This window comes from Clytia hemisphaerica, unplaced genomic scaffold, assembly GCF_902728285.1.
Source record: "Clytia hemisphaerica strain Z4C2 unplaced genomic scaffold, Clytia hemisphaerica genome assembly, whole genome shotgun sequence".
Lineage (NCBI taxonomy): Eukaryota > Metazoa > Cnidaria > Hydrozoa > Leptothecata > Clytiidae > Clytia > Clytia hemisphaerica.
The window spans coordinates 1,067,672-1,078,964 of NW_027104383.1; the positions used below are offsets into that span (position 1 = coordinate 1,067,672).

General features: G+C 37.1%; 1 protein-coding gene across 1 annotated transcript; it reads left to right on the forward strand.

Annotated features, from left to right (window-relative positions):
* The first annotated feature begins 283 nt into the window (after positions 1-283).
* Positions 284-11,072, forward strand: LOC136819297 (uncharacterized). The gene is made up of 20 exons (XM_067075539.1): positions 284-410; positions 1,049-1,319; positions 1,463-1,674; positions 2,247-2,300; positions 3,063-3,242; positions 3,552-3,686; positions 3,922-4,059; positions 4,358-4,475; positions 4,760-4,838; positions 5,036-5,252; positions 5,444-5,554; positions 6,326-6,511; positions 6,742-6,921; positions 7,296-7,442; positions 7,816-7,944; positions 8,315-8,442; positions 8,592-8,676; positions 9,846-9,881; positions 10,266-10,429; positions 10,690-11,072. Exons 1-20 carry the CDS (start codon positions 341-343, stop codon positions 10,885-10,887), a joined length of 2,838 nt encoding a protein of 945 aa, XP_066931640.1. The 5' UTR covers positions 284-340; the 3' UTR covers positions 10,888-11,072.
* Positions 11,073-11,293: the final 221 nt, after the last annotated feature.

Here is an 11,293-nt window from a genome sequence, read left to right on the forward strand (position 1 = left end):
CAACATATGCTAATAGACTCAAATTTCAAAGTCTTTGAATAAGAAAAGAGTTGCAAAGTACGCACTTGTTTGACTTCCTTAAGCAAATTTTGGTGTTATTTTCACATTCGAATCCGCGGTAAACAATGATAAGGACCTAATAATTGAATTTTGCAATCAATACATATTTATTTTCCATGTTAGTAGTCATATGGTAAGTGAAAGTTAATTAAACTCCTTTAAAAATTCCCTCGCATCCAACAACTACATGATAAACAAAAACTTCTATAAGTTCTCATCCGAATTTTCTGGTAAAAAATCATTGACTTGCTTTTCGTATGCTGTACGCAACGTGTAAACAATGCGGTTTTTGGTCATATTTGTATGCATCATCGCTTGTGCGGTGGCATTTAGTGTAGTCAAATTAGAAGGTAAAACTTTATATCATTTATTTTATTACCATGAAGTGTTAAGCATTATGTGAGATATCATTCTTGAGTCGCAGAATTTTCTAAATAATGCCAGAAGATTAACCTTTGATTTTCACTCACACTAATCATAAAATGGTAAATGGCGATACTCAGAGCATATTACTTTAGGCGTACAAACACTTTCGCGAGCAGAAACTTTTACGATTTTCGCGAACCTTGGCCTTTTCCGCGAAAGTAAATGTTTTTGAAAATTCTTAACAGGGCAATTCGCGAAAATCTATAAAACCTCGAAATTGTAATAAATATCAATTATTATCCTTTAATACCTTTTTAAAGTCGAAGAGCAACCATCTGATGCTAATATTTTTCACTTTTGAGGCAATTTTTATTCGAAAATTCTCCTTTTTGTCCAACGATTCGCAAAGGTTTCTGCTCGCGAAATTTCGTACACCTAAAGTAGGTACTTTTTTCACGTAATTAAGGTGGAGGCAAAAGTGCCAAGAAACCACACCAGGCGTTTAGAATAAAAATAGACGATCGAAAACAGTCTCATTACCAGGACTTTAAGTCAATTTGGCAAATGAAGTAACTCGTGTTCATGAGGACTCATTCCTTGATTCTTTCGACTCTCCTTTCAGAAAACAACGGTGATGTAATAGAAAAACGATCACCGAATCAAAATAACCGAAGAGTCCAAGAGCAGAGACGCCGTCAAGAAGAAGAAAGACGTCGTAAAGAGGACCAGAGACGCCGACAGGAAGAGCAACGACGAAGACAAGAGGAAGAGCGACGGCGGCAAGAAGAGAGGAGACGTCAAGAAGAACATCGAAGAAAAGAACAAGAGAAAATCAAACAGGAACAAGAAAGACGAAAGCAAGAACAAGAAAAACAAAAACAAGAAGCCGAAAGGTAGGAATAGCACGAAGCGTGAGCTATGTTTTCAACATCCTGTTCGGGTATTAGGATTACTAGCTTTCAAATATTCTAAAGTCTTGATTGAGTATAGTTCGTGCTTATTATCAGTCTAAGTTTATGATATTTGAATTAAACAGACGGCGTCAAGAAGAAGAACGGCGTCATAAGGAGGCGGACAAACGGCGTAAGGAACAAGAAGAAAAACGGCGACAACAGGAGGAGAGGCGAAGACAGGAAGAAGAACGAAGACAAAGGGAACATTTGGAGAGAGAACAAAGAAAAATCGAAAACGAGAAGAAATGGAGAGAAAAGTTGAGGGAAGAAAGGAAAAACGAAAGAGAACGCAAACGTAAGAATGCAAGCCGTGTCCGTGCTATACTTATCGACATGAGCTAGTTCAATCATAAAAATCATTCCTCTAATGAAAAACCATCTATACTTTATCGGGGGAAAATATTACCGGGGGAGATTCATTTGGTTTCCCTGTCTAATTTTGAAACGAGTAGTTGTTCAATAGCTGTTTTGAATAGAAAAGAGCGATTCAAAAATCGGGAAGAAGTTTTTGTGTTTTCACAACCTCGATTCTTTAGTATCTTTCCTCTGATGGGAAGCCTCCGCCATCTCGTTCACTGTGTATTATCGGCTTTTTGATACTTGCTTACCCACTCTGCGAGAGATAACTCACAAGACACCTGGCGTACATACATAAACAAAACCTGGGATGCATTACTATAGCTAAATCATAAATATATAATATCCCACACATTTTGATCCGCGAATTTTAAGCCGTTCCTAAAAGTGGGAAATGTGATATTGTGAAAAAAAATAAGATGCTAATAGGGAGCTTGCCATCATTTAGAGCATTCATTCAAATTATGTTATTATGTTAAATTATGAAATTTCTTTTCCACTTTTTTACAGAACAATGGGAAAAAGAATATCAAAGGCTCAAACAGCAAAACCGACAAAACCAAGGTATCAAATTTTATTTAGGAATTTTTGGTTGAATAATGTTAAACCGAAGCTTTGTTTTCATTCCCACATAGAAGGATTGATGAAGCATACAATTTTCAGTCTATTTTTTTTTACTAAATCAACCATTGCGTTTTCAAAAAAATGTAAATAATACGCACCCACATGAGCAGACGACTTCGTCTCTTACCGGAAGGGGAAGGAGGGTCAGTGTAACCATTGATTTCAAAGCCCCGAAGGGGCTAGATCTGAAACTCCTGGATCGGAAAGGAAGCCACTTATTTCCCAACTAAAACACGTGACCCACATGTTTCTCAAACAAAATTTCTAAATACGGGGGAAAACTAAGGCTTCCTGCTTAAGAAAGGTTGAAGATTCCCTTCTAGCCCCTTCGGGCTTCAAACTCAATATAAGCTATCTACTTAGGCGCAGCCCTTAAGGGTACGTTTTACCGTTTCTCTGAAGAGGAGAACGAAGGCTTTTGCTATGGGCAAAATTTTGTAAAGTCTTGTTTTTGCTTTAAAATTTCCTGCGAATTTGGCTAGATTTTCTCTGTGGCTGCAAGGGTCAAATTTCGAGACCTTAATTTTTTTACACACATTCGGTGGTTTTCAGATAGACGGTTTCCAAATACCACTGTACGGATTCATTTCAAACTACAGACACTCTATCTAGTTTGAGCCTCTTCGAACTTTCCTCTAAACTTTTTTCGATGTATCAACCCTTACTATCGTTTCACATTCAATTTAATTACATTTTTTCAAGCCTACTGGAACTTGGAAACTGATCACAAGGAGGATAATTATCCACAAGAAATGAAAGAAAAAGTGCAAAGAGGCGAACACATTCTTCCTAATGAAGAAGATAAATTTGAAAATGAATTTGGTCGATACAAGACTCGAACTGCTACCAAAGTGATTGATCTCTTGACTGCTATCAATTCAGGTAAATTGTATGAGTTATGACTTATGTGGAAATTAAATGAACCACTATCATTCTGCTGTTTATCATCTAACAGAAATGTTTGGAGGTCTGTGAATCAGACTAACAAACCACAGTTGCGGATCTAAAGGGGCTCAAAATTATGGTTGGACTATTTCTTTTATCCATATTCCTTTTAAGGAAATGAAAAGCCATAAATTTTAACTTTAATTTTTGAGACCTGGCTTCAAAAGTTAAAAGAATTAAAAGTATTGAAATAAGCATAGGAAGGCCACAAAAAAATCGACTAGCTTTTTTATGCTTGTTTCTTAGGCCACGACGTTGAGAACTTGGATGAGGGTGACATGATGAAAGATGCACCAAATTTCGAAGTTGAAAATATGGAACAAACCAAAGGTTATTGCAAGAAGACGGAGAACAAGCGAAAATCTATCTGTCGCAATCAAGGTACTGAATGATGTTATTACTGAGCAGATTAATAAAATGAATGCTTTTTGTGACTGTTTTTACAACTGTCTCTGGTTAATCCTGTTGAGAAAGGGAAAACAATTTAAATGTTTCCCCATCAGTGATCTTTGAAACTCACAACATGGAGATTTTCACACACTAAGTAGACTTTTGTTACGTACTGACTAGCCTAACTGACCGAAATGTCAAAGGCTAAAATACTTTTTTTCTTCAGGTGGGCGTGGTCGAAGGGCGGTTGAGCCAGTGTATGGCGATGACGAAGCCTGGGTACGAAAGAAGAGAGATGGAAGGCGTGATCGTGTGTATTTGTGGATTGATCGAAGAGTTCCTTACGAAATCGACTCTGCTCTTGGTACGTAAATAAATCACTTTTTAATCCATTTCACACTTAACATTACTAGTATTTTTGAAAAAATAAAATTCCATCGAGCTGTTGTATCTTTATTGGTATGAACTTGACGTAAGTATTCTTAAGAACTTAAAAAATTCTGAAAACTTAAAAATGATTTATCTTGTCACATGTGTCTCAGGGTTTCCAATGGTTGTTTCGATAATCTGAACTTTAAACGTAACAAACTCTACAAGCCATAGACTACTCTTTAACGCCAGACTCTCTTCAAGTTTCTGATATCAATAATTTTTCATTTCAGCGGAATCGCAAACCACTATTATCACCGCACTGAAAGAAATTGAAGCCAAGACTTGTGTTCGTTTTGTTTCACGTTCATCGGACGAAAAGAATTGGATCAAATTTGTTAAGAAATCTGGGTATGTCAGACAGAGCAACTTCTATCGTAGGCAACAATAGCGGGTTTATGTATGTGTGCTTTTCTGCGACAGTGACCGTTAGCTTCTGATTTGGCTAAGTTCTGATCATCTGAGGACGACGGTGAACAAAAACAAAAAAACTCTAGTGTCACTTCACCGTCCTTAAAAGTGCAAACACATAAACTCGCTAATGGGTCCGAAAGGGCGATATGTCCGAGAGTATACGAGGTGCGTTTCCTTCTTCTGTTATGGGGATGAAAACCTACCTCACATTTTTCTTCTAGATGTTGGTCGAGTGTTGGAAGAAAGTTTTGGGTTGATGGATACCAAGAATTGTCTCTGGGTGATGGATGTATCTACCACGTAATTCAGCTTTTGTAAATGTTTTTGCACTAAAAAGTTTCAATGAAATTTCTATTCTTAATATACTCTCTCTCAGCCTAAGCCTATAAAGCTCCATTGAACTTTAATTTTGAATAACTACCTCTCATCCTATCTAAAACCTTGCCCTGTCCGTAGAGATATAATCCATCCAAGGAGTCTCCTTTGTTCTTTTTCAGGGAATCATCATGCATGAGGTGATGCATGCGCTGGGTTTTTATCACGAACAATCCAGAAGCGATAGAGATCAGTACGTCGAAATATTCTGGGAAAATATTCAACCAGGGAAAGAGAACAACTTTGCAAAAGAGACTCGCCAGACATCCGATCTTTTGGGAGCTGCTTATGATTATTCAAGCATAATGCATTACGGGAAATATTCATTCGCTCTTAATGGTAAGTAGCTCTTTATTCGTTCGTTCGTTCGTTCGTTCGTTCGTTCGTTCGTTCGTTCGTTCGTTCGTTCGTTCGTTCGTTCGTTCGTTCGTTCGTTCGTTCGTTCGTTCGTTCGTTCGTTCGTTCGTTCGTTCGTTCGTTCGTTCGTTCGAACCACCTGTTATAAACCAAGCAAACTTCTTTATTTTCAGCTCAAAAAGCAAGCATGCTGAGCATCCGAAATCCAGCACAGGAATTAGGACAGCGAGAAAAACTTTCTTCCACAGATATCTACCAAATCAACCAGCTGTACAGTTGCCATGGTAAGTGAAGAATGCACCAATGCAAAAAAACATTTTGGCAAACAATACTTAATTTCTATCTCTAAAATCCAAAGAAGGGGTGTAAAATGGTGAAATAAGCGGTATATCTTTACCCTGAGTATCAGAGGTTAGGTTTTCAAAGAAAGTAGTAACCTCTGAAGACAAATATTACAAATTTTATCGCGCATGTGTCAATCTAATCACTGTAGAAAAAATCAAAGATGAAGAGCAAATATTACCATATTAATGTCTAGCAGACTGTATCAGTATGCAGTTTACTATTTACGAATTCCCCAGAAACCTCCAAGTGTTGTTGAAATGAGTTTATTTCGAAAGAAATCTTTTACATGATCCCCAAATGTATAACAGTAATTACTAAACTTTTAATTATGGAAATGTCACATTAATTGAATCGAGATAATAGACAGACTTTATGTTATGATTCTCTATCACTGACTCTTTTTACAAAGCATTGATGACTTTTTGTAAGTTGTGTTTTCAACGACGGGAATAAAAATATCGACTATGACGCTCATCCAAGATCTTGGATGGTCGTCATGGTTACTTTTGTCTTCGCTGATTGCGCGATGAATAGAATCTCGATTCGTCGGCACAGCGTAAATATATGATTTTGAGCTGTGCTTTTCACGGTAGTATATCTTATCTGACATTCTTTGCGCTAGAAAATAAAGATATTCAAACAAATTAAATTGAAAATCTTTCTTGGAATTCGAACTTTCTTATTTGGTGATTGTTTGTTTTCTTTTCCAGTTTCTGGCAACGGTTGGAGTGCTTGGTCATCGTATGGACCATGTGATTTATCGTGCAACAAGAAACGAAGTCGATTCTGTATGGATTCTCAAGACCGAACAAGTTGTCCAAACCCTACATCCACTGTCATGCTGTCATGGGGTATCGATGAACAGATGTCCAAATGCTCACATGCAGAATGCAATGGTATGCTTTCCAAAATTATTAGTCCATCTCACTGAAAACTACTTCAAAGACCTTTACAGATGTTTACAGATTTTAGCACTGATTTTGTTTGGATTTTCAGCGTGGCAAAATATTGTCATGTTTCTGTACCTAAAGCAACCTTTTAAATGAGACAAACATTCTACTATTTTTGATATAGTTATTTATATACACCATACAATAAATGGTATTGATTATTTCCTTCTCTTCAGCACCGTTGAATGGTCATTGGGGTCGATGGGGAGACTGGGGACAATGTAGTGTCACGTGTGAAGAAGGTGTGCAAACAAGATCACGTGCTTGTTCTGATCCTGCTCCAAAGAACGGTGGCAAAGATTGTGTAGGTTCGAGCACTCAATCACAAAAATGCATAAAGAGAAGTTGTACTTCAGGTTTGTTTTTTCGTTCTGTCATCTTTCAGAAACTTTTAGTAAAGACATTTTTAGAGTTGGTGGCATAATAAAGTGTGTCCGAAAAAAAAGCGAAAAAAGCCGTACATCTAGTTCCGTTAGATAAAATAAAAGAGTCCGAGCACCATGGTCAAACTTTACCGACAATATTACACTGATACAACTCAAAACAAAATCACAGCCACTAACACTCAAAGATAAAAAGCAAGTCACATAGCATAGAAAAACATATAGGTTCGTCAGATGGAACTTTTGACCCTGTAATCCTACGAAATAAAGATCATTAGTCGAAGATTTGAAAAATAAAAAGGTAAAATAGTATGGACTTACCAGAAATCTTCAATTTGTTCTTTCAGGGCCAGCTGACTGTTTCTTCGATATTGACGAAGAGCCATTATGCAAATGGACGCAAAGTACATCTGATAATCTCGATTGGACAAGAAAGGCCGGAACTACCCCTTCATCGAGTACCGGACCCAGTGGTGATCATACAACCGGAACAGGTACCTATCTCTCAACATCGTTCAACATTTCTCAGTTGCTGAAATATGAAAATAGTGACAATTAGTCAAGTATTAACAGTATTAAATTCTATTGAAAAAAGAAAGATGAAAAAATTAAGATTTTTCTACTGGACCAAAAATGTTATCATACCTTGCTGAAATTTTGAACTTCGTCGAATTTGAATTTTCATGTTTCTTAGATCAAAAGTTACAACAGTTAAAAACAGGCAACCTTTTATATTATTCCCATTCTCAACGGGGCACTGAGACAGAGGTGTCATCTAGGAGAGAAGTATTTCGTATATAACATATCAAAAACTAGAAAAGGAAAAACGTCATTCTAATAAGCAAATTTCATGAATTACTTTTTCAGGTTACTACCTTTTCATGGAATCATCGTCACCTGCACAGAACGGCTGGAAAGCTAGATTAGAGAGCCCTGTATTGAGCAATGTAGAACGGTGCATGAAATTCGCATATCACATGTATGGCCACTCTACAGGTAACCTACTAGCCTGTAAACCAACGGCAGGCATATGTAGCTACACTTTTGAGGACCTCTATTTGGAACAACCCGTATTCTACCCGCAAGACTGCGAGGACGCTAGCTAGCGATCTGCTGATTTACTGTCGTCTTCAGTTAGTTAAAAGTTTAACAAATGAAAAACCAACCGTCTTTTTCGTAGAAAACAAAGAATATATAAACTTTTAACATTCCAAATATCAACTAAGCGAATTTACGTAGGCAACATACTTACACCAGAAGAAGAAGTTATTATTCCCGAGTGAGAAAAAAAAAATAGAAATTCTTCATTATTCAACCTTTGGTAAACGTCGAATTATTGTTTTCTTACGCATTGAATTTCTTTCAGGAACGTTATCAGTGCGAGTGAAGAATTTGAAGACCAATCAAGAAGAAGAGGTGTTTACGAAAAGTGGAGATCAATTGAACGAATGGAAAGAAAAAGAACTTGATATTTCATCTGCTGACCAATACAAAGTAAGAAGCAACAGACGTGCACTCAGATGATCCAGATAGCGTATTTATTTTGAATGAATCCCCAGAAAATATTCAACGTTTTAGGTACCAAATCCTGAGGAATTTCTTTAATATAATGGTATTGGAAAACTTATTTTGATGTCTTTTAGGTCATCATTGAAGCAACACGAGCATTTGGATTCCAAGGTGACATAGCAATCGACGACATTGTCATTTCAAATGGGAAATGTGGAAGTAAGTTTTTCTAGTCTTGATTTCAAGAACACTGTTTTATTACAAAATATAGCAAGCAACCTTGCAACAAAAATGAAAATAAGAAGAAGGAAACTCCGTACGCGGAGCTGGAATACCAGGGGGGGGGAGGCAGTGGGTTTACCAACTGACGGTATGTGCGGCAGAAAATGGCTTTTAGAATCGCACCCTTACAGCGCAGAAAAGAATCGGTGAAATTCATACCCTTACAGTGCATTTTTCAAATTTTAAACTCTTTTAGAGCAAAAAAAATCAAGATTTTCGAGCAAATATTTGCAATTTTTCCTAGATTTGCTTAAATTTCCACCCATACAGTGCATTTATCAAAAGTCCACCCTTACAGTGCATTTCTGATATTTTGAAAAACATACCCTTAACCGCCGCACATACCCGTCGGTCAATTTGCCTGACTGCTCTCCCCCGGCTGAAATAGCGAAGGTTTTCTAATCCGTGAAATTTTTGAGAGGAGGTGTAAGCTTGGAACATATACCAGTAATGCTAGCTAATCCTCCTTGGCTGCGTCTCGTCTCTTCCCCCCCAGACGTCCATAGCCTGCACAGAGTCGTACAAGTGGTACCTTTCGTTAGCGGTTACCAGGTACCGTGAAAAGCACAGCTCAAAATCATATATTTACGCTTTGCCGACGAATCGAGATTCTATTCATCGCGCAATCAGCGAAGACAAAAGTAACCATGGCGACCATCCAAGATCTTGGATGAGCGTCATAGTCGATATTTTTATTCCCGTCGTTGAAAACACAACTTACAAAAAGTCATCAATGCTTTGTAAAAAGAGTCAGTGATAGAGAATCATAACATAAAGTCTGTCTATTATTTCGATTCAATTGAAGTGACATTTCCATAAATAAACTAATTTCGATTACACTTGGAGGTTTCTGGGGAATTCGTAAATAGTAAACTGCATACTGATACAGTCTGCTAGACATTAATATGGTAATATTTGCTCTTCATCTTTGATTTTTTCTACAGTGATTAGATTGACACATGCGCGATAAAATTTTTATTATTTGTCTTCAGAGGTTACTATATTCTTTGAAAACTTAACCTCTGATACTCAGGGTAGTTACAAGGAGTCTAACAGTATAAAATGTGTTGATGATATTTCTCGATTAACCTTTTCTTATTTTCCAGGTACTGGTGCTGTTCCACCAAAACTTATCCCAACAGGTGTGTAATGGTAATTCGCTGTTATAAGATCACTTTAAACTCAAGTTTACAAAAAAAGATCGTTCTTGTTCGATCTATTTCCACGGGTTAGATACTTTAAATTTCGCTACATTTACAAAAAAAGATTGGTTTTGTCAGATATAGTTCTGAGCGTAAAAACGGCTTTTCAACGTCTGGTTAATTTCTCGTGCGCTATCGGAAACGTCACAATGCACAATGCAGAGGACACACGTTGCAAGTAGGAAGAAAGTATCTGTCAGAGGGAGAGGTAGCAGTACAAGTTAACCTTGGGCTGAGATTCAATCATTCCCTCATAAGGTCACCGTACCTTTAGCCAATGTTATTATCATCATAATGATGTAAATTACTTACTTTCGATTTCAGTAACGAAGGTTGGCTGCTATAGAGATGTCGGGTATATTGATGGCAAACGACCTTTTCCACAGTACAAGAATTTCCGTGAAGAGATCAATTGGGAAGCTTACATGCAATCTTTGAACGAGACTGTTTTCAAATGTGCTTCTCACGCTCGTGAACACAAGTTTGAGGTTAGTGAATTGTCTTGTTATCCTCATAAACATATCCTTCAAGATGGCAATTTGAGTAGAGAGTGTTTTGAGTCAAATTTTCATTACAGGTGGAGGAAATAGGACTAGTCCAGATCCTTCGGATTTTACAGAATCTTAATGAAAACGGAAATGTCATTTTTCGAGCCAATTACTGAGACGGAAATCTATCTAAGACGGAAGGACTTTGAGCACAGAAAAATATATAATTAAAGTTTTAAACGAGACGTTCATCATTTCAGTTTTTCGCAGTGGAATACTATGGAGAATGTTGGACAGGCGAAACAGCGGAAATCAATTACGGACGGGATGGTGAAGCAACTGATTGTTTCCCTGAACCACACCACGGTCTTGGACCTTTCTTGGTGGGTTCCGACTACACCATGATGGTTTACCGATGGGAAGATATCCCAGAAAACTTACTGAAAGGAAGCAAATGAAATAAAATGATATCTATATTTTACAGATAAGAATATAAATATTTGTATTTCTCTAGTAGACTATTTTTAAGAGAAACTGAACCTTCTTTTTCGATATTTCAAGTCAATTGTGCCATTTTCATGACAATTTGTACTCTGTGTTAAGGTTATTCGTGAAGTAAAATATAAGACACTAAATAGTAAAAGCACTAGTTGTTTTGTTATTGATGTGCTACTTCAACGTGATTTTATCCGCCCGTTCGAAAAAAGGACAAACAAGCCCGAGAATTATCTTCTATTTATTGCGAAAACAGATTTTACAATGGAAATGATAGCAACGTGTTTGTATTTGCCCCTGAAATTTGATACTAGAACGCCAAATTCGCAGAAAGAAGAAAATGTAAAAGTGTTGATCACAACCTAAGGG

Bases quoted from the DNA above. Each gene is read 5' to 3' on its own strand.
- LOC136819297 (XM_067075539.1), top strand. From the start codon at position 341: ATGCGGTTTTTGGTCATATTTGTATGCATCATCGCTTGTGCGGTGGCA. The intron at 411-1,048 runs GTAAAACTTTAT...CTCTCCTTTCAG, and splicing joins TAGTGTAGTCAAATTAGAAG to AAAACAACGGTGATGTAATA. The intron at 4,060-4,357 runs GTACGTAAATAA...TTTTCATTTCAG, and splicing joins CGAAATCGACTCTGCTCTTG to CGGAATCGCAAACCACTATT.